Genomic DNA, 23,070 nt, shown 5'->3' with positions numbered 1-23,070 from the left:
GAATGCACCATTAATCAATTAATTAATTAATTTGGTAGGTGTGAATTTTTTATTGCTATTATTATTTAAATAATTAAATGTGACTGTTTTGGCGTTTAGCTATAATAAATTGAGAAGGCGCCAATTTCTATTTTTATATTTTTAAATTTAAATTTTTAATGGTCGAATGTTTTGCTAGATTTTATTTTTTAAATATTAATTAATTAATTGTGTTTCTTTGTCTTTTTTTTTAGATGTACTACGTATTTGTAGCCAAACAAGAACTCCCTCCCGATCGACGTCAGATTGACGATTTCCGAACTAACCATAAACAATTGCGAGGATTAATTATTAAAAAAAATATAAAAATAGAAATTATTTACAAATCTAATATGGCTTTAAAATTATTTAAAAAATAATATTTACTAAAAAAACACTATTAAAAAAACTTTTTTAATAAATTAAATCACTAACTTTTTATTGAAAAGTATAGTTATATATTTTTAAAAATACTACTTGTAATAATATTTTTAGAGCACATAGCCATATATTTATATTCTTTTAAAAATGTCAAAATATTTTTGAAAGTATGTTATATAAAAAGATAAAATTATTGAGAGATGTACAATTATTTTTTATGTATATATTTTTTGTTAATTTTTAATTAATTAATTTTTTTTAATTTAAATTTAATATTATTATTTAAACATAAAATTTATTAGCTAATTGAATATAAAGTTTAAGTCTAAGATATTATTTTATTAATAAAACAAAGGTTCAAAACTTAATTGTTTGATATTGAAAATATAATTAAGAGTGATATTTTTGTTATAATTAATGGTATATTGGATATAAATTGAGCAAATGAATTAATCTGTCAATAAAGATAAATTAATTTATTAGATTTTTAAAATATAGAAATTAAATTATTAATTTTATCAAATTTTAGAGATTATATTAGAATTTACCCTAAAAATAAAAATATAAAACACACTAACAATAAAATAAAATTTTCAATTTATTCATTAGATAGCATTCTTATGATATTATAATTGTCTTTTTTATTTGATTTTAGTTTTAAATAATTTGAAAATTCAAAAAATCATTTTCTTTAAATAATTTTAAAATATATGTATTGTACACTCATTAAAAGGAAAATAATTAAATAAAAAACAACACAACAGAAACAATAATCGTACACTTTTAAATAAATTTTCTTATATTTTATGTGTTTTTAAAAATAATACTGATAGTAGTATTTTCAGAAGCCTAAGACTATATGTTTTTTAAAAAATCATTGAGAGTGATATTTTCAAAAGCACGTGGCTATATGATTTTGAAAATGCCATTGGAATGATGTTTTTAAAAGTATATAGTTGTACTTTTCTAATAAAAAATAGTTGATTTAACCTACCAAAAAACCCTTTTCCCAATGACATTTTTTTTAGCAAATACTATTTTTATAAATAGTTTCAAAACTACAATAGATTTGTAAATACTTTTTATTTTTACATTTTTTAATAATTAATCCTAATTGCGAAAGGTTATTATTATTATTATTATTATTATTATTATTACTATTATTATTATTATATGAAAGAATGTTGAAATTTATGGTAAATTATTGAGTAATTATACACTATATTTGGGTAGGTGAAAAAGGGAAAAGAAAGAAAATAACCAAGGCAAAATAAGGTTAATTAAATATTTTCCATTGTTCGGATAAAATGAGGAAAATAAGGGTGGAAAGGAAAATAAACCATAGTTTCCCCTGAGTATTTTCTCTCCGATTTGGAGTGAAAATGAGGAATCATAGGGGAAAAATGGCCTTTCAATGGTGAAATTACATAATTTCCCTTTTGATTTATTACCATTTTTCACATTGTTGTTGAGATAGTTTTTCCTTTCTCATAGACAGTAGGATTCATGATAAAAGAGTAGCCAAATCTTACCATCTACTAAAAATACAATCCCATCTACCACAATGAAAACAATTGAAGATCCTTCCTCAAGCATCGATTTGCCTTCGTTGGGTTATTCCTTCACTAGAAAAGGGAATATTCGAAAGATTAGACAACAAAGAGTGGTTGCCAAAGGTTCCCACCTCTATTATGGATTACCACGCTATTGCTTTCAAACCCATGCTTTGTGTCCTTGTGGTCACTCTAGAAGCTCTACTTATTTTCACTACAAAAAAGTACTATATTTCCCACAAAGAATCAAAGAACAACTAACATAAATTGATTAAAAGGTGATTGTAGATTTCTCTTGTGCTAAGACTATTGCATGAGTAGATTTCTTTTGTTCTTTTCAAACATTCAATGTGCAATAGATTTCTCTTATCTTTCTTTTGCACAAAGCAACTTACAATAGATATGTAATAAGCCAATGACCAATTCATACTTAGCTGCTATGTGTTCCAACTCTAGGCTTTCTGCAGATGAAAGACACAATTCAGTTTCAGATAGCTTGGAAATCTCCTGTTTCAATAGTTCTCTCTCTTCTTATGTAGAACTTATGGTCATGCAAAGGGACCCTGGTGATTGATCTAATGAAAAAGGTGTTTGCACTAAAATAATTATTTTTAGGCCTATGATTAATTAATTCTATTGCATTAAGCTAATTATGAGGCTTGAATATTAAATACCATTTGTTATTTTGGTGGTTATTCGATGACTAAGTTACCTACTAATGGGAAGTTGTAGGAAGTAGCTTGTTAGTGGGAGGTTATTTGCTATAGGGGAAGTTGAGGAGCAGTTGCAGGAGAAGGATAGTAACTACTTGAGATGTGCAAATGTGAAAAGGTGCTGATTCCAATGCTTTCAAGTTTTATAAGGTGCAATTATAAATAGTAGCTGCTGTGCAATAGAATGAGCCCCCAATAACCCTGCCAATCAATCAACCAACCAATCAATCAATCAACTCAATCAATTACAATAATCCTAAGACTCCACTAGTCCAATCAATTCAAGACTCCATCAGTCATTTTCAATTTCTAAGCATTGTCCATTTCAATTTATATTGTAATTTCAATTTCTAATTATTGTATTTACTTTTAATCAAGCAATACAATTTCAATTTTAGTTCTAATTGTAACAACCCAAACTAGGGGCCATTACCAGTGTTAGGGATCTGTTTAGCTTAAGACTACCAAAATCCGTAGCAAGCCTAAAACCTGAGAAACATACATATATTCCTACATCTCACCATTTAAACATACTTCAAACTATTATACCTTAGTCTTTTCATCCATACATAAAACATCCATAACATAATAATGGTTCACAATTTGAACTTTAACATATATAAGATCCAAAGTGTAATGGTTCAACATGTACACCCTTAGTAGGGATTAACACAACATATACATCATCATGCTAAACAAATATTAAATATTTTCAATTTTCTTTAATCACTAACATAATATTATCCATTCATAAATTACATATCCATCTACCCATACATCATACATAAAGGGAAAGGTTAAAGCTAACCTTGATGCTTTCTCTCCAAAGCATTCATCTAGTCTTGTAATCCTGCAACTGAGAGTTAGGGGAATAGGATAAGCATACACAAGCTTAGTGAGTAAACTAATCAATATTAATTATATCATTCATTCATATATGTGCAATGCATCATTCACATAGAATTTCACATCATAAATATTTCACGTAAGATGGACATTATCATCAGTAACTCCCTAAACTTTCATTTTAAACATGACCTGTGTCATATACCTTGGGGCAACTTGTAGATCTCCCTTGAAGGGCAACTTAAAGATCTCCCAATGGGATTTACATTATGGATCCATAATATACATAACGTTACATAGTCATAACATGGGGGGAGTTAGTGGGTCATCCAACATCCATCAATGCACCAATAATAAATTATGGAATTATGCAACATTTTTATGTTCTAGATGCATAGATTCTAAATAAATATGACATGATACATGAAGATGCTCATTAATTACCTGTAAATAGTTTCCATTTTATTAAGGTTAGAGTTACTCACCTCTTGTAGCCTATCAACCACCTTACTCGTACAGGAGCTATCCTCGAATCCTTACTCTTTTGAGTCCCTGAAGCTCGATTCTATAAAATCGGACCCTAGAGTGTTTATACAAGGTTTTAAAAATCTATAAATATCATAAGCATCCTATCCTAGGCCCTTAGGAATAATGAAGCTATGTTTTGGAACTTTAGAAAAGAATGGAGAAAAGTTAGGCAAAACTCACTTCGGCTGCTAAAGTCCTAAACTTCTATTGTCGAAATCCTGAACTTCTGCTGTTGAAGTCTTAGGCTTCAAATAGCACTTTTGTTTAGTGTTGACTTCGGTTGCCGAACCTAGAAATTTTTTAGATTTTTTGAGAAATTGCATACTTCGGCTGTTAAACCTCTGGCTTTCAGTAGCCAAGCCTAAGAATTTCCAAAATTTTCAAGTTGAAAACTTGCAGATTCCTTCTCTCATCAACACCCAAACTTATTTCAAAGTTTCAAAACACAATCCAATCACATATATACATCTTTAGAGTCTAAAATAATTTAAAAATATGCTTAAAACCCACATACATTCATCAAAAACTCAAATCCTAGGTTTCCCCCAAACTCAATTTATCATATATATGGATTTCTTCAAATCAATAAAGGGAAATAGCCATTTAAGGCTCATAACACTTAAACATAACTATTTTAACTATAAGACATATAATTTTAACATAAAATCACAAAATCCTAACCTTAACAAGTATAAATTTCCTCAAAAACTTAACTTAATATAACTTTTCATGAAATTGAAGTTTTAGAAACCTCATCCTTTACCAACTTTCTTAGATCTACCCATTAGATTAAGAAAAAAAGAAAGTTACCTCTTTTCTTTAGGCTTAAAGGTGGGGGAACCAAAACTTTAAAACTTGGATCTACTCTTTCACACTTCTCAATGGAAGAATCCTCCTCTAGATTTTCAAAAATCCAAGAAAATCTCTTTAAAGAGCTTCTTGTATATCCCAATAGTGGAGAAAGAGAGAAAAGAAGGAAAATCCAAATGTTTTGGGCAGAGAATGAGCTATGGTCCTTTTTATATCCTTGATAGTTGGGGGAATTTCAGCTGTCGGAGTCCATTTTGTCTAAATGGGCATCCGAACTATAAAAAGAACTTCGGCTGTCAAAAGTCTGTCCTTCGGCTGTCGAAGTTCCTTTTGCCAAAAACAACCACTTTTAGGAAATAAAGCTTTTAAATAAATTTTTTTCATTTTTAAATACATTTGAACACATCACACATACATAAACATATTTTCATATCTTACTACCACTTCATTGTCAGTGAAGTTTTAGCTTTCATCAAAATATCTCGTCAAGGATAGATATTTCAACATCGAAAAATGGTGAGTATTACATTATGCCCCTTTTAAGAACATTCATCCTCAAATGTTAAAACAAACACATAAAAAGTAAACATAACAAATATAACATACCTAGAAAAGGTGAGGATATTGTTGTATCATGTAATCATGGGTTTCCCATTTGCACTTTTCCATGTTGTGGTAGTTCCATAACACCTTGACTATAGGTATCTTCTTGTTCTTTAGCTGCCTTACTTGAGTGTCTACAATCTGGACTGGTTGTTCAACATAAGAAAGATCTTTTGAAATTTCCATGTCTAGATCACTTATAACCTTGTTAGAATCTAACAGGAACTTCCTCAACATAGAAACATGGAACACCATATGGATTCTCTCCATTTCAGGTGGCAAATCTAACTTATAAGATACATTTCCTACCCTTTGCAATACTTTATATGGTCCAATGTACCTTAGAGCTAGTTTGTCTCTTTTTCCAAACCGAATGACACCGTTCATTGGAGACACCTTTAGAAGCACTATGTCCCCTTCCTGAAAAACTACTTCTCTTCTATGGAAATCTGCATAACTTTTTTGTCTAATGATTGTTGTCTTCAACCTTGCCCTAATTAAGGGCATGGCTTGATTGGTGATTTTCACCAACTCTGTTCCCACTAAGGTTCTTTCACTAACTTCTTCCTAACACATAGGAACCTATATTTCCTCCCATACAGAGCTTCATATGGTGCCATTCTGATACTAGAGTGATAGCTATTATTGTATGCAAACTCAACTAGGGGAATGTACTTTTTCCATGATCCACCAAAGTCAAGTGCACACATTTTCAACATATCCTTCAAAGTCTATATGGTCCTTTTTGACTGTCCATTATTTAAGGGTGAAAGGTCATGCTGAAGTCTAACTTGGCGCCTAACTCATTTTGAAGATAGCGCCAAAGCCTTGACATGAACTGTGGTCCTCTGTTGGAGACTAATATCACTAGAGCTTCATGCAACCTTATTATCTCTACCACGTACACCTGAGCCAACTTATCCATTGGTTAGTTAGCTCTAATAGGAATGAAGTGAGTAGTCTTGGTCAACCTGTCTACTATAATCCATATCAAGTTATGTCTGCTGCAGGTTACTAGTAACCCCAAAATAAGATCCATTGCCACATTTTCCTATTTCCATTCTGGAATGGGTAGTGGGTTAAGCATTCCTACTGGTTTCTGATGCTCTAGCTTCACTCTTTAACAGAGCTCACAAGCGGTTATAAATTGTGCAATCTCCTTCTTCATGGAAGGCTACCAATACACATTCTTTAAGTCCTGATACATTTTGGTGGCTCCAAGGTGCACACTATACTTAGCATTATGAGCTTCCCTCATAATGTCTCCCTTGAGTTGGGTGTCATTTGGTATGCACACCCTGTTGTCATACCTTAATACTCCTTTTCTGTAGAAACGAAACTCACTGCTCTTACCTTTCTATACTGCTTCTGCTATTTTCGCCAACTCAATGTCTTCATGCACTACAAGAAAAACAAATTTTTGATACAAATTTTTTGTGATGGAAATATTCCATCACAAATTAGAGATGTATTTTTGACAGATTTCATTTGTGGACGGATTTGTGACAAAATATCCGTCACAAATTTTTTAGATATTTGTTTAATATTTTAATTATTGATGGACCAACTATTCTGTCTCTAATCCGTCATAGATTTGTGACAGACAAATTTGTCTGTCACTAATTTATGACGAAAAAATATTACCGTTGAAAATTTGTGACGGAATATTTTATGCTGTCACAAATTTGTGACGGAAAGTTTAGTTCATCATAAATTTTTTTACGGATGAGATTATTTGTCATAAATTTATGACGGAATAACATATTCTTTGACAATTTTTTGACGGCATAATATATTCCATCACAAATTTCCTTTAAAAATTTATGACGGATGTTATCCATGCAGGTTTATACGACTTGCCCGAACCCTAAATAGGATGAGTTCGGATTTTTTTAAGCGGACATTAATTCTAGGTGTTTAAGAAAAAGCCTTAGTTCTAGATCTTAGATTTTTTTTCCTTTTTTAATTTTTTAAATCAAATATATTTAATATAAGGAATTTTTTTTATCTATAATATCATAACAATTACATAATACATATAAAAAATTATATAATTTTATAGTTTTTATAATTTGTTAATAAATAATAAAAATAAAAAATAATTTTATACTTCATAATTTGATTTAACTATATTATAATTCAATTTATTTTTCTCTTTTTAATTTTTATTTTAATTTTAATTACTTTAAAATATTTAATTATTATTATTTTCATTGGATATTGAATAGTCTTGAAACAATTTTATAGGAAAATGTAATTCATTGTTTACCTACAGTATTGTAATCATTTCACTTTGTAACAGTTTAATATAAATTAAAAAAAGTAAATTTTATTAATTTCAAAAATTATTTAATAACATAAATTATTTAATTTTTAATACAACAATACAAATAAAGAATATATTAAAAAAAATTAAATAAAATATATTAACTACATCTTCTCAATTTATGTGAAAAATAAGTTTATTTTTATTAGACGAAAGATTTAATTTTGTTAAAATTTAACTATTTAATCATTAAGTTTACGAAATTAAAAAATAAATTATTTAATGATTAAATCACTTTTCTAGCTTCAACTTTTATTTATAAGAATTTAATATTGGTGGGATTAGATAATAATTAATTATTTTATTCAAAATAATTAAATAAAAAAAAACATTGAATTGCTTAATCATACACAATTATACATACACGTGACATGTTCCCTCATCAAATCACGTTCACTCAATCGTAATATGTTCCCTCATCAAATCAATTGTCAAATTAGACGGTCCACAGCTCGTCCCTCAATGTCCGCACGTGACACACCATATGCAGTTGTGGTGGGGGGCTTTCCTGCAAAGTGCCTTGCGATTTTTATTTTGTTACAAGTCTCATTCTCAAACGTCGATCAACTCTTATCTCCTTGATTCAGCTATTGGTAAGCCTAAGGGCGTAACCAGTAGATGTAGAAAAGTTAAAGGCTCCCTCCTGTTTTGTTACACTATAAACCTTCTCCTCTCTCTCTCTCTCTCTTTCTCTCTCTGGTTCTCTCTCTATAGTTGTCTACAAAATCAGGTAAGCTTTTTCTCTTTTACGTTTGTATAATGTTTTTTTTAATTGCTTTCTCACATTTTCTTTTGCTTTTATTTCCTGAAAAAACCCTATTGGAGAACCTATAAATGGGCTCTTCAGATTTGAGATTTTGGTTTGGTTATTGTATATATTGTATTGGAAAAGGCTTCACAGAGAACAAAGCGAGGGTTTTGTGAAGTGAGGGTTTTGTGTAGTGAGAGAAAAGACGAAAACAAAGCTTTTTAGAAAGAGAAAGCTAAAAATTCAGTCACTGAAGAGAGAATTTAGCTGTGTCTCTACTAGGGCTTCATTTGATTTTAGTGTATTAATTTATCAAGGTAAACTCTATGCCACACTTTCAATTACTATTTTTTTTATTTATTTTCCTATAAATTGATTTCCATTGCTGGGATTTTGAGCTATTAATTGCATATTTTTCTACATTAATTGTGATAATTTAAATTAAGTCCTCAAATCTCATTTAATTGACAACAAAATATAGAGCCACAAACCTAGGGTTTTCTCCGGTTTTCCACTTATGTTTTTTGAGTTCTAGGGTTCAATCTTCTCTGCTCATCGTAATTGCTATTATTTTTGTGTAAAGTTGTTTTATCCTCTGTTTTAAGCTGACTGGTTTGCTATTTTTTTGTGATTACGTATTTTTAGTTCACTTTATGTTTTTTAAATTCAAGTTAGTCTTTCTCGTTTTGATTTTATTTTTATTTTCCCTAATCATGACTACTTTTAAGACTGAAACGATATTTAATTGGTGAAACTATCAATAAGTTTATTATTGCTACTCTATAAAATTGAGATTCATTTGACCCATAATTATAATAGTAAACCATTAGCCTTGGATTCTACCATTTCTTCACTCCTACAAGCTGTATCTTTCATTATCTTTGTTCATTGGATATTCTATCAAGTGTACAACTAATGTTACCAGGCGTGATTAGCTTGTCTTTATTTTTTTAATGATTTTTGACCTATTGAATATGTTTGTCAAGTTCTGAAATCCAATCAAATCTTCCCCACCTTCATCTTCACAAAATCTATTTCTTTTCTTCCTTAACGTTTCTCCCACCACAACCTAAAATTGAAACACAACCATAGTAATTTCCCCAAATATCAAGACAAATCCCTAATAATTTGCCTCTAATCTTTCATTATTATTATTATTATTATTATTATTATTATTAAAATTTTATTTTGAATTTAAATGTTATTAATGATTTATAATTTATTTAATGTTATTATTGAAATTACTGCTAAAATTTTTTTTCTTAACTATCATAATAAAGAATCTTTATTGTTCTTTATATGCTTAGTGTTTGATTTAATTATTTTATTTAAATTAATTTTTTTCAAATGAAATTTATAGTATTCAATAAAATGTGTATGTGTGTGTGTGATTTTCTCTGAAATAACCTAAATATGACTCATTTATCACCTTTTTCTTATATGCACAATATAAATTTAATATAAACTTTTTTTTATTGTCTTTAATTTGTGTAAATTTTGCTATGTTGTGAATATTAGATTGTGAAATGATCTATCCCTAATCCAAGGTTTAAATTGATTTCATTTTTAGGGTTGCTGCTAGGGATATAGGTGATGAATCCGTGCCTATCCGCCAGCGATAACATTGGAGCCAATCAAGTTATTATTGATGATATGATTATATGCATAACTATTATTGGTGAGCAGTCCTATTGCAATAGTGGCTTTACTGCTCCTATTGATATTAGTAACTTTATTTGAATTGTGTTGTAGTTTGGGTGGTATATGGTGGAAGTATTGGAAGTGTTTTTTAAGTTTTTTTTTTTTTTTTTTTTTTTTTTTTTTTTTTTTTCATTTCAGGAATGTAAAATTAGCCTAATACAGAGGTTTTTGTACATTCTGAAATAGTTGAAATGCTGTCGAAATTTCGTTAGATAAATATTCATATATGCATATGATATAACATACATATTAACTTTACGTAAAAAAAATTGAAGTAAATCTAATTTCATTTAGCCATAGATTACTGTTCAATGATATGCTCACTGGAGGGTGAGCTTTTACCGAATTGTCCTGAAGGACAGTTTGCAAATGCCATGTATATATTCGATATCTGCAAATGGATACTTCTTTTCTTATGCATAAGTAGAAATTTAGTAGTATCTCATTATGTTCTCTGATTGCATATATAGAAATGTGATATTTCATTTAATAATCTTAAATGGAATAGCACATTTTTTATATCGTGCAATTGGAGAACCTATGGGAGACACTGCTGAAATTTTTACATTTGCATGGTAAAAGTGTTCATTTGTAGTTGTATAGACATTGCATTTTTGAATGATTAGGCATACCCTTTCAAATTAGTTGTGAAAAGTTAAGGCTACTAATTTAGGAACTTTCTAAATTTTAAAAGATTTAATGAGTAATTGTATATATTTAATAAGTAATTTTAAATGAAATGATAAACATTTATTTTAGTATCATTACTGTAACACCCTAGGCAAATCCCACATCGACAAAACACGGGAGAGATGTTGGGTTTATAAGATGACAATATCACTAGTGGGCTGTCCCATAAGGGGGTGGATTGTAACACCTAGGCAAATCCACATCGACAAAACACGTTTATAAGTTACAATATCACTAGTCCATTACATTTGTGTCCCATAAGGGGTGGATTGTAACACCTAGGCAAATCCCACATCGACAAAACACACAATATCACTAGTGGGCCGCCAATACATTTGTGGTATCGGAAGCGCGCGCGCAACCTTGAACGATAAACACGGAGAGATGTTGGGTTTATAAGATGGCCCACCCACTAGTCGATAAATTACATAAGTGCTAACACAAGTGTCATGATTGGCTATCTGTCAAAGACATTAAATAAGAATTCGGATCGAAAATGGATGTATGCTAGATTGGAAAATGGGTTCTTAAATCCTAGGTTTATAGCCGGGGTTGAGCAATTTGTGGAGTTTGCCAAAAGGCATTCACAGTACATGGATGGTGAAAAGATAAGATGTCCATGTAATCATCGTAAGTGTCGGAATAGGAATTTTCTGGATGAGATTACAGTTAAAGTACATCTTGGGACATACAGTTTTGTAGAAAATTATTATTGTTGGTGTAACCAAGGGGAAACTTATGTGCAGTCAAAATGTACAAAATGTTTCTTAAGAAGAAGTATTTGTTCAAAATGTTGAGCTTCAAACTTTAGAGCCCCAATCTCATAATGAATTTCAGTCAATGGTTTATGATGTTGCTGGGCCTTCTTATGATCCAAACTTTGAGGAGAACCCAAACCCACTAGCATAACATCTTTATGATATGCTCAGAGCATCAGAGCAGGAAGTGTGGCTAGGAAATCCCTACGGCCATTCACAGTTGTCTGCCGTTGCTCGACTTCTAAATCTAAAGGTAGAACACCATTTTTCTGAAAGGTTGTATGATGAGTTATGTCAATTTCTATCAGAATTGATGCTAGCTGATAATATAATGACAGATAGCTTCTACAGTACGAAAAAACTAATGCGAGGATTGGGCTTACTAATAGAAAATATTGATTGTTGCATTAATGGTTGCATGATTTATTGGCATGGAGACAATGAATGGAATAATTGTAAGTTTTGTGGACACCCACGATTCAAAAGATCAAGACATGGACCTTCTAGGCGACAAACAAATGTCTCTTATAAGAAGATGTACTATTTTCCTCTAACTCTGCATCTATAAAGGTTATATGCATTTGATGCCACAGCAAAGTTTATGAGGTGGCATGCTGAGCATGAAAAAGATAGTGTAATGTCTCATTACTTAGACTCTCCTGCTTGGAAGCATTTTGATTAGATGCATCAAAGTTTTGCATATGAAACAAGAAATGTCAGATTGAGTTTGTGCATTGATGGTTTTCAACCGTTTGGGCAATCAGGCCAACACTACTCTTCATGGCCTGTGATAGTTATGCCATACAACTTGCGATCGTGGATGTGCATGAAGGATGAGTACATGTTTTTATCTATGATTGTGCTTGGCTCAAAAAACCCTAAACAGAAGTTGGATGTGTTCTTACAGCCCCTCATTGATGAGTTGAAAGATTTGTGGGAGGTGGGAGTCCAAACATATGATGTTTCCAATAAGAAGAATTTTCAGATGCGAGTTGCATTAATGTGGATAATAAGTGATTTTCCTGCATACTCAATGTTGTCAGGTTGGAGCATAGCGGGGAAGTTAGCTTGTCTTTATTGTAAGGAGGACTCATATGCTTTTACTTTAACTAGCAGTGGAAAGGCCTCATGGTTTGAAAATCATTGAAAGTTTTTGCCACAAGATCATCCATTTAGAAGGAATAAAAGGTGGATTAGGAAGGGTCAAACAGTATAAAAGATAGCAACAATGGACCTGTCGGGTGAACAAATATTTAAGGAGATTGAGGATTTGGGACTCCAAAAAGTTATAGAAGTTGATTCAGAAGGAGTCAATGCTAGAATTTCTAAGAATTACAAATGTGGGTGGAAGAAAATAAGTATATTTTGGGACTTGCCTTATTGGAAAACAAATCTCATTAGGCATAATCTTGATGTAATGCATATAGAAAAAAATGTGTTTGATAATATTTTCAATACCGTTATGAATGTCCAGGGGAAAACGAAGGACAATGCGAAGTCTAGAGCAAATTTGAAAGTATTTTGTCATCGTCCAGAGTTACATTGGGATGAAAATACTAAGAAATTTCCTAAAGCTCCTTATACACTGGATAAGAATGCAAAAGAAGTGTTGTGTAAATGGGTGAAAGAATTGAGATTTCCAGATGGATATGTGTCTAACATGGGAAGATGTGTTAATATGAACAAGTTTAAATTGTTTGGCATGAAGAGTCATGATTGTCATGTCTTTATGCAGCGACTAATACCCATAGCTTTTTGAGATTTACTTCTAGGAAATGTGTGGCAGTCATTGACAGAATTGAGTCTTTTCTTTAAAGATCTCACTCTAATATCATAATAGAGGAAGACATGAGACATCTGGAAAAAAAAATATTCCTTTTATTTTGTGTAAGCTTGAGCGTAATTTTCCTCAAAGCTTCTTTGACTCTATGGAACATCTTCTAATCCATTTGGCTTATGAAGCACGTATAACGGGCCCAATTCAGTATCAATGGATGTATCCATTTGAGAGGTAAGTAATAATAACTATATAAAATCATATAAAACTTATTGAATGTATCTATTAATTATGTATTCTTTAATGTAGGTATCTTCAAAAGTTGAAGAATAATGTAAAAAAAAAAAGCCAAGGTTATTTGGTTGAAGAAACTACATCATTTTATGCACACTATTTCAAGCCACATGTTTCAATAAGGCATAACAAAGTGCCCTGAAATGTTTATGGATGTGGGAAAGAAGCATATGAACAACCAGGGATGCTATCTATATTGAAGCAATTTGGACGATCTTTTGGTCAAGAGAAATCCAAACGATTAGATGATACAGAATTTCATTAAGCTCGCACCTATATTTTGCTGAATTGCGATGAAGTTAAACCATATATTAAGTAAGTTATTAATGATGTAGATATCAAAATCATTTACATTTGATGCTAGATTAACTTTAAATTTTTTTCTTAAAAGAATCTATGAAAATACCTTAAGGCAAAGTCAACCATTTATTTAAGATAGTGAGGTTGATGCAAAACTTGAAATGGAGTTTGAATCTTGGTTTGAGAAATATGTGAGTAATAATTTATATACATTCTTTATATCTATTATTAGAACCAAATTTTCTTACATATTAGCTAATGCTTATAATTTGTCAATAGGCACATGATCCTTCATCGAACATTACCAACCAAATCATTAAAGACCTTGTAAAAGGTTCGTTGCATATTGTTAAGTCTTTTCATGGATATTATGTTAATGGATACAAGTTTAACACTGAAGGATATGGTTCAAGTAGGTTTACAATGAACAGTGGAGTTGCATCAATGGCTCTAGTTACAATGCGAATGATCTTGACTATTATGGTTGGCTGACAGAAATAGTGCAATTAGAGTACCCTGCTTTACCAATCAAGCGAAGCGTATTATTTAAGTACTCTTGGTTTGATCCAACACCAAAACATGGTACAAGAGTACATCCACAATATAAGCTTATTGAAGTTAACAGCAGAAGGGCATTTAACAGATATGTGCCGTTTATTTTGGCCACACAAGCTACCTAACTGTATTATGCAACCTATCCTACATCCCAGAGAACTATGAATGAATGGCTTGCTATTTGCAAAATAAAGGCATGACCTATTGTGGAGGTTTTAGAAATATCACAACAATCCATTGATTCAGCATTTCAAGAAGATTGCATTCAAGTGCATGAAATTGATGTTCACGTAGATGAAACAGATAGTACGCTGTTTGTGGATGGTTCATTCATTGACATAGATGATGTGCCAGAAAATGAAACTGTTGATGTAGTTGAGGAAGAAGAAGACTAAGAAGAAAAAGAAGAAGATGAGGAGGAGGAAGCAGAAGAAGATGATGAAGATGATGATTATGAAGAAGATGATGATGACGATGATGATGTTGATGATGATGATGATGAAGATACTTAATAAAATTTCTTGCTTAATTATTTTTCATTTACAATTTCAATGTAATGACTATTAATTTAGCAAGTTAAAATACAATGGTTATTGTATATGATGTTAATTATTAATGATTTATGTTGGATGTGAGTTGAGAAAGAAGCATGTTGTTTATACAAATGACAGATGAAGGTGGTCTTTCTAACTTGCCACCTAGACATATGAGTAGTTTGCTAGCATCATTTCCTAGTACTCCAGATGCTTCTATTGGTTATGCTCCTGGCTCATACCCATCTAACCAGATTATGATCAGAGTTGTAGGGGGAAAGTAAGTAGCATTATTTTACATTAGATATCTTATTTCTTAACGTAAATAATCTAAGGGATTCAGTTTTAAATATGATGAAAAATGTTAATTTTTAGTCTTTTTCTTTTTAGGTTCATTCTAATGGTCATACTATTTCGACCTATATCACAAGCACCTTTAGGGAGCGACAGGATGCTACTGGTTACACATGGAAGGAAGTCTCTCCATCAACTCATGACTTCTACTGGCAGGAATTTATGATAATTAAAAAATATATATATACTTACTGTTATTGATATAATTATTTTAATAACTGAAATACTTATTTTTTTGAAAAAATATCAATGGAATGCAACTGTTGATGGCATAATTAAGGATACTTGGGATAAAGTGGCATCTCTCCTGCACAATAAGAAATTATACACTTGGCGAAAGAAAGGAACAAAACATATAGATGTTGTACAGGATATATGGGATAGCTCGATGACACACTGGTCCACTCTAGAGTGGATTGCTAAATCCCGTATCGCTGCTCAAAATTGGCGTAGCGGGACTGATGGTTCAAGCACTGATTTAAGCAAGCATATTGGTGGTTCCAGTTCTATTGTGGAGCACAATCTGAAAATGGTATTACATTCCACTTTTTAATTTTTTAATAAACTATTATTACATATTTCATGACATTAACAATAAATTTATTATTTTAAATTTATATAAATTTTAGGCGGAAGAACTGCACTGTGATCCTAATTTATGGGAGGTGTTTAAAAAGTTACATAAAAAAAATGATGGAACCTTTGTTGATGCTAGGTCTCAGAGCATTAATGTAAATAATTTTTATATTTCTTTTATTTTCATTTAGATTATTATCATATGTTATATTGTTATTGTTATTAAATTTTATTTCATTTTTACCGTTATTTGTATCTTATGAATATTTTAGAAGTGCTTGGGTTTGAGAGTAAATCATGTAGTTTTTGGTGATATAAGGAAAATATTGGAAGTGTTATTTTAATTGCAGAAATATTATTTTGCCTTCATGGCAAATATGAAATGTTTTGGTACAAATGATACTCTATTGAAATTTTGATAATTATTATGATTTTAAATTATTGTATATAATTAATTTTCACATTTATTGTTATATGTATCAATATTTATATTTCATTTTCAAAGTTAATGTAAGAGTGATATGATTCAATGTAATATTGTTGATTGACTATTATAAATTGATCTATATTGTTAATGTTTTAGAAGTGCTTGTGTTTGTGTATAAATGTTGTAGCAGTGGATGGTATAAGGAGGATATTGGAAGTGTTATTTTGTATGTAGGAATATTATTTTGCCTTCATTAGCAGGTATGATATGTCCTGTTACAGACGGTACTCTGTCGAAATTTTCTTAATTATTAAGTTTGTATACTGAAATTTTTAAATTTCATTTTCCTAATATCATTATCACTTGTAATTAATTATTAGCTCTAATAATTATATACAGGATCAAATGGAGGCTATGGTGGTTGCTGCTACTACTGATGCTACTTCGAACTCACAGGATGACGATTCACAAGAGATCTCAATCAATGTGAATCGCCTATGCTTGGATATTGTGGGTGGAGAGAAGAAGCAGCGCGTGTACGGTTTGGGCTCTCATGCTTCAACTTTGTACCCAGACTCATTCAGTAGCTCTGCCACTTCACGCAGGACAGCTACGGTGATAGATAATGTTACTAATGAGCGCATTAGAGTGCTTGAGGAGGAGATTGTGCGCAAGAAGGAAAATCAAGAGCGAATTCTCAAGCAATGCATTGAGGATGAGGTATCGCGCCTCAGGCAACAGAGTGAAGAGCAGTTTCGCTCTATGTAAAAGGATAAGGCGTATGATGAGGCAAATGGCGTTATCATCCCGCCCTTTATGTGATTCTGTTGATCCCCATGATCAAAGCACACCGAATCTGTAGTTTGATATTATTTATATAGATTTGCTAATTGAACTTATTATTCATATGGTTAACATAATACTCTTATATAATATATGGCATTTTTATTTACTAATTATTGTAAATTTTGTTATTATATTTATTTAAGCTTACTACTAATTATATAAATATAATAATTCTTAATTCATTATTATTTGTTTATTATTAAAAAAAATAGAATATCAAAAAAAAATTGAAAAAAATTAATTTTGTAACTAAATATAATCTGTCACAAATTTGTGACGAAAAGCTTTCCGTCATGAAAAATTTAGTCAAAAAATTTGTGACTGATTTTGCTGTCACTAATTCGTCCCAATTTTGTGACGGATTTGTATTTTGACCATCATTTTGTGACGGATTCGTGTTTTGACTGGCTATCATTTTGTGATGGACAAATGAATTTTGTCACAAAATTTGATAGACGTTCAGTCTAAATTCCGTCACAAATTTGTGATTGATTTTTTTATCCATCACTAAAAATTTGTGACAAGTAAAATTTTGACGTCAATTTTTCCGTCACAAATTTGATTTTTTCTTATAGTGATGCTACTTTTCTACTATTTGCCTTTGGTACACTGGTGTCACCTTTATCTAAGCTATCTAAGTACCCTTGGTTGATAACTCCAACTGCAACTCTTCTCTAATCAACTGGTGTAATGCCTTCAAGATGGGTTGTCTTTCTATTGATATATGTGCTAAATTGCCAAATGATTTCCAACTGAGGGCATCTGCAACAACATTTGCCTTTTTTGGATGGTATTGGAATGTTCAGTCATAATCACTGAGTAGTTTTACCCATTTTCTCTATCTGAGTTTAGCTTTTTCTGCTTGAAGATGTACTGGAGACTCTTATGGTCTGTGAAGATCTCGCATTTTGGTCTATAAAGAAAATGTCTCCACATCTTTAGAACAAAAATTACAGCTGCCATTTCTAAGTCATGAGTGGGATAATTAGCTTCATGCTTCTTCAATTGTCTTAAAGCATTAGCCATTAATGAGAACACATCCCCCATTTTGGAGGCACCATAGTAAACAGTGAAATCTTCACTGCTTGTAGGTCGAGTCAACACTGGTGCTGAAATCAGACAGTCCTTAAGCTTCTGAAAGCTCTCTTTGCATTCATCACTCCATTCAAACTTCCTATTCTTCTGAGTTAACCTAGTCATTGGAGCAGTTGTCTTAGAGAAATTTGATACAAATTTCCTATAATAGCGAGCCAAACCCAGGAAACTCTTGATCTTCATCATTGTAGTTGGCCTTAGCCAATTTGCCATTGCTTCTACCTTCTTAGGATCCACTTTGATTCCATTCTCTGACACCATATGTTCTAAGAAGGATACATTCCATAACCAGAACTCACATTTGGAGAACTTGGCATACAACTAATGCTCCCTCAGGATTTGAAGTACTATTCTTAGGTGCTGTGCATGCTCTTCTGAACTTCTAGAATACACTAATATATCATTAATAAAGACGATTACAAAGTGATCCAGATATTTTCTAAACACCCTGTTGATGAGATTTATAAATGTAGCTAGGGCATTTGTTAACCCAAATGGCATCACAAGAAAATCATGATGCCCGTATTTGGTCCAAAAAGCAGTCTTTGGAATATCTAACTCCTTAATCTTTAACCAGTGGTAACCGAACCTCAAATCTATCTTTGAAAAACAACTAGCTCCGGCCAACTGATTAAACAAATCATCAATACAGGGCAGAGGGTACTTGTTCTTTAGAGTTATCTTATTTAATTGTTTATAGCCAATGCACAGCCTCAAGGATCGATCCTCTTTCTTTACAAACAGTACTGAAGCACCTCAAGGAGAAGTACTGGGTCTGATGAATCCCTTATCCACTAATTCCTGCAGCTTTTCTTTCAATTCTTTCAACTTTGTAGGAGCCATCTTATAAGGAGGGATATATATGGGTCAGTACCAGGCACTATATCAACTTCAAAATCTATCTCTCTCTCAAGTGGTAGACTAGGTAGTTCCTCAAGAAACACATCTGAAAAGTCTCTTACCACAAAAATTGATTTCGGTCCACTTCTGTTCTTCACAGCCTCCACTTCTGTTCTCCACAGCCTCTCTAACATGGGCTAAAAACCCTCTATATCCTTTTCGAAGCATCTTGCTGGCTTGCATCATAGAGATCATCCCCTTCACTACCAATGTCTGATCTCCCTGAAAAACTACCTCCAACCCATTATGCCTTATGAATCTCACTACCTTGTTTCTACAGTTGAAGGTGGCATAATTGGCTGAGAGCCAATTCATTCCTAGAATGATATCAAAATTCATCAATTCTAAGACCACCAGGTCAGCTAGAAAACATTTATCCTCCACCATCACTAGATAGGCATAACAGATCATCTCTGTTACCGAAGGATCACACATAGGCCCATTGATAAGTAATGGACATTGTAGACTCAGAACTACTAAACCCAACCTTAGAACTGCTTTGGGGTTAACAAAAGAATGAGATACACCAGGATTAATCAAAATATGCACATTGAAACTTCCAATGCAAAGGTTACTTAGCACCACAATGTTAGAGGTATTGGCTTTTTGTTGTGTCATGGTAAAGATCTGTGCTGGTGCTTTCCTTGGGGGCCTACTATAGAGGAAGAAGAATCTCATCCTCTACTTTGTACCCTTCCTAATGAGGGACCCACAAAAGTCTGTTTCACCACTGGTTGAACGACACTGCTTAACCCTTTTGCTCCTGTAAAGCCACCCTTTCCATGTTAGGACATTCCTTAGACATGTGCCTTTCCTGACCACACCTGTAACATTGGAAAGTTGTTGACCCCGTGTAGCTCAAAATGAGCATTGATTTTGATGATAACAAAACTCAAAGGGAATCTATCTAACCCAACTTTAAAGTGATGTGTAGATTCTTTGTCTTATTGCTAAAGAACTTTTGAAGTTACATCTAAGGAGAAACATCTAAGGAGAAAGGATACTCAAAGGCATTTCAAGACAAATCCAAAATGAGAAAAGAACAAGACTATGGAAGCCAAGACTCAAAGAAAATGTATGAAAGGCATAGTATTAGAAATTGAGTCTTAGGTCTTTTGTGAAAAGAATGGATGAGAATTTAGTCATATGGAGCTCAAAAATGAAATTTTATTTTCTGATTACTTTTTCTGACCTTGGATACTACTATTGAAATATTTTTTAAGGTCTAAATCATTTTACATTGCAAGTTGAGACATGTAGCTGTTGACTTAGTTTGCTAACTGGTTTGCTAAATTTTTTAGTTTGCTAATGAGTTTGCTAAAAACTTTAGTTTACTAACCAGTTTACTGACTGCTACTAAAATTTCATTAGTTTGCTAATTTATCAGAGCTGCTCAACTTCGCACAAAAGGACAAAATAACGGCTATTTTGTCTTGGGCAGTGTGTATATCGTTCCAAAAGGGTTTCAAACGGTCTAAAATGATTTGGGACTATAAATACACATTCTTCACTTCATTTACACTTGATGAAGCTTACATTTGAACTCCAACTTTGATTTTTCATTTATTGCTTTCATTCAAAAGCTTTAAAGATTTTGAGCTACCATTGGCAAATCAACTCATCTCTTATTTATAGTTTGACTTGTATTGAGTAAGAGTGAGTGTTGAAACATTAAATTGCATTTAAGAGAGGTTGTACAAGCACCTATTGAAGCTTGAGAGAGAAAGTGCTTGTGATAGCATTTGTGAAGGTTTCAAGCTACCTTGGTAAAAGCTTGGTGTTGAAAAGTTGTAAAGGGCTTTTGGTCTCTTGCCTTCAAAAGAGCAAATAGTGGAGAGAAGACTCAAAGAGGGTTCTTTGAGAGAGTGGATGTATGCTAGTTAAGCCGAACCACTATAAAAATCATTGTGTTTGATCTCTCTAACCTTGACCTCCTTACTCTTGTGCAATTTAAATTTTTTTTTGTTATACATGATATTGAATGTTGGTTGAATAGATTGAATTGATAAATTTGTGGACTTATTGAGTGAGTTGAGAAATTAGTTATATATTGTATGATGCATGCTTTTTTAGATATTGCCATATACATTGATTGAGGCTTGAATTGCAACTTAGGAACACATTGTTGAAGCACATATTACTTTCATTTTATATAGAGAAGCACCTAGTTGAACAAAGCAACAATTTTTCATTAGGCTACAAGCAAGGGCCAAAAAATTGTTAAAGTCTAATTCACCCCCCTCTTGGACTATTTTGGGACAACAAATTGGTATCAGAGCTTGTCTCTCTTGCTTAGGGTTTTACAACTTTAGAGTGATCCACAATGGCTAGTTCATCTAGTAATACTGCCGGTATACCTGCACCATTAGTTGAAGGCTACTCAATCACTAGACCACCACTCTTCAATGGCACTAATTATTCATTTTGGAAAGTAAGAATGAGAAATTTCATACAATCTGTAGATATTGATGCATGAAGAATTATTAAAAATGGTACACATGTTCCTCAAAAGAATGGTCCAGGAATTACAAAGGTTCCAAAACATGAAGATGAATATGATGATAATGATTGGAAGAAAATCTCTATAAATGCTAAAGTTATTAATATTTTGCATTGTTCACTTGACCTTAACGAATACAATCGTGTTTCAGGATGTCAATCTGCTAAGGAAATTTGGGATAAGCTCGAAGTTACTTATGAAGGAACTGATGTCGTCAAAGAGTCCAAAGCAAACCTTCTTATTCGAGATTATGAGCTGTTTGAAATGAGGCCAGGAGAATCAATTGTGGATATGAGTACAAGGTTTACTGATCTTGTAAATCTTCTCAAAGCGCTTGGTAAAAAATTTGAGGAAGCTGAACTTGTGAAGAAAATTCTTAGATCACTTCCAAAATCTTGGGAAGCAAAGACAACAGTTATCCAAGATACCAAAGATTTTAAAACCTTCACCTATGATGAACTCATTGGTTCTCTCATTGCACATGAGATGGTATATAAGAAGGATGAAGTTGAAAATGAGTAAAAGAAGAAGAAAAGCATTGCTCTCAAGTCAAACATAGATGAAGATAAGAAGAAAGGAGTTGCATTCAAAGCTGACTCTAGTGGCAACTCAAGTGCTTCAAGTGAAGATGATGATGAAATGGCTATGCTTGCAAGAAAATTTAAAAGAGCTTTCAAGAAGGGAGGAAGCAAATACAAGAAATTCTTGAAAAAGTATACTACAAAGGATAAACAATTCAGGGATTCAAAAGAAGAAATTGTATGTTATGAGTGTCACAAACCTGGACATATCAAGCCCAAATGTCCATTACTCAAAAAGAAGAAAGGAAAAGAAGATAGGAGCAAGAAAGCTATGAAAGTAGTATGGAGCAACAGTGAAGAATCTTCAAATGATGAATCAAGCGACAAAGAGACTGCTATTCTTTATATGATGGCACTTGAAGAGAAAGTTGAGAGTTCACAAAAGGAAGAAGAAAGTGACAATGAGGTAAATTCTTATGAATCTCCTAATGTAGAAGAACTTGAACTTGCATTTGCTAGAGTATATGATGAGTATAGAAATTATAAGAGAAAATGCAGTAAAATGAATTCAGAGATTGAATCATTGAGATCACAAAATATTGCCATGTCCAATGTGTATAAAGAAAATGAATTTTACAAAGGACAAATTGCTTTGTTTAAAGAACTAGATTTAGAGTTGAAAATCTCAAAAGAAACGTGTGAAATGCTCATTGAGAA

At 31.9% G+C, this 23,070-nt stretch overlaps 1 protein-coding gene across 4 annotated transcripts; it reads left to right on the top strand.

Moving 5' to 3' along the window:
• The first annotated feature begins 8,230 nt into the window (after positions 1–8,230).
• LOC110634760 (uncharacterized) lies at positions 8,231–17,447 on the top strand. Of its 4 annotated transcripts, none has more exons than XM_058145620.1 (5): positions 8,231–8,508; positions 10,097–10,204; positions 15,273–16,020; positions 16,118–16,219; positions 16,948–17,447. In XM_058145620.1, the coding sequence occupies exons 3-5, from the start codon at positions 15,877–15,879 to the stop codon at positions 17,257–17,259; spliced, it is 558 nt and encodes a 185-aa protein (XP_058001603.1). In that variant the 5' UTR covers positions 8,231–8,508; positions 10,097–10,204; positions 15,273–15,876; the 3' UTR covers positions 17,260–17,447. The 4 variants fall into 4 exon arrangements, with proteins under 4 accessions (XP_058001603.1, XP_058001602.1, XP_058001600.1 ...); XM_058145619.1 differs by having other exon boundaries at positions 8,242–8,508; positions 15,769–16,020; positions 16,891–17,447; XM_058145617.1 differs by having other exon boundaries at positions 8,243–8,508; positions 16,891–17,447.
• Positions 17,448–23,070: the final 5,623 nt, after the last annotated feature.

The sequence above is a fragment of the Hevea brasiliensis genome, chromosome 4 (assembly GCF_030052815.1).
Source record: "Hevea brasiliensis isolate MT/VB/25A 57/8 chromosome 4, ASM3005281v1, whole genome shotgun sequence".
Classification (NCBI taxonomy): Eukaryota; Viridiplantae; Streptophyta; class Magnoliopsida; order Malpighiales; family Euphorbiaceae; genus Hevea; species Hevea brasiliensis.
The sequence above is the reverse complement of the archived record's forward strand: the minus strand, read 5'-3'. Positions and strand labels throughout refer to the sequence as shown.

What these genes read in the sequence shown, in the direction of transcription:
- LOC110634760 (XM_058145619.1), top strand. Translation starts at nt 15,877, where the DNA reads ATGACACACTGGTCCACTCTAGAGTGGATTGCTAAATCCCGTATCGCT. An exon ending in TGGAGCACAATCTGAAAATG is followed by an intron (nt 16,021 to 16,117) that starts GTATTACATTCC and finishes TATAAATTTTAG; the next exon opens with GCGGAAGAACTGCACTGTGA. An exon ending in CTAGGTCTCAGAGCATTAAT is followed by an intron (nt 16,220 to 16,890) that starts GTAAATAATTTT and finishes AATTATATACAG; the next exon opens with GATCAAATGGAGGCTATGGT.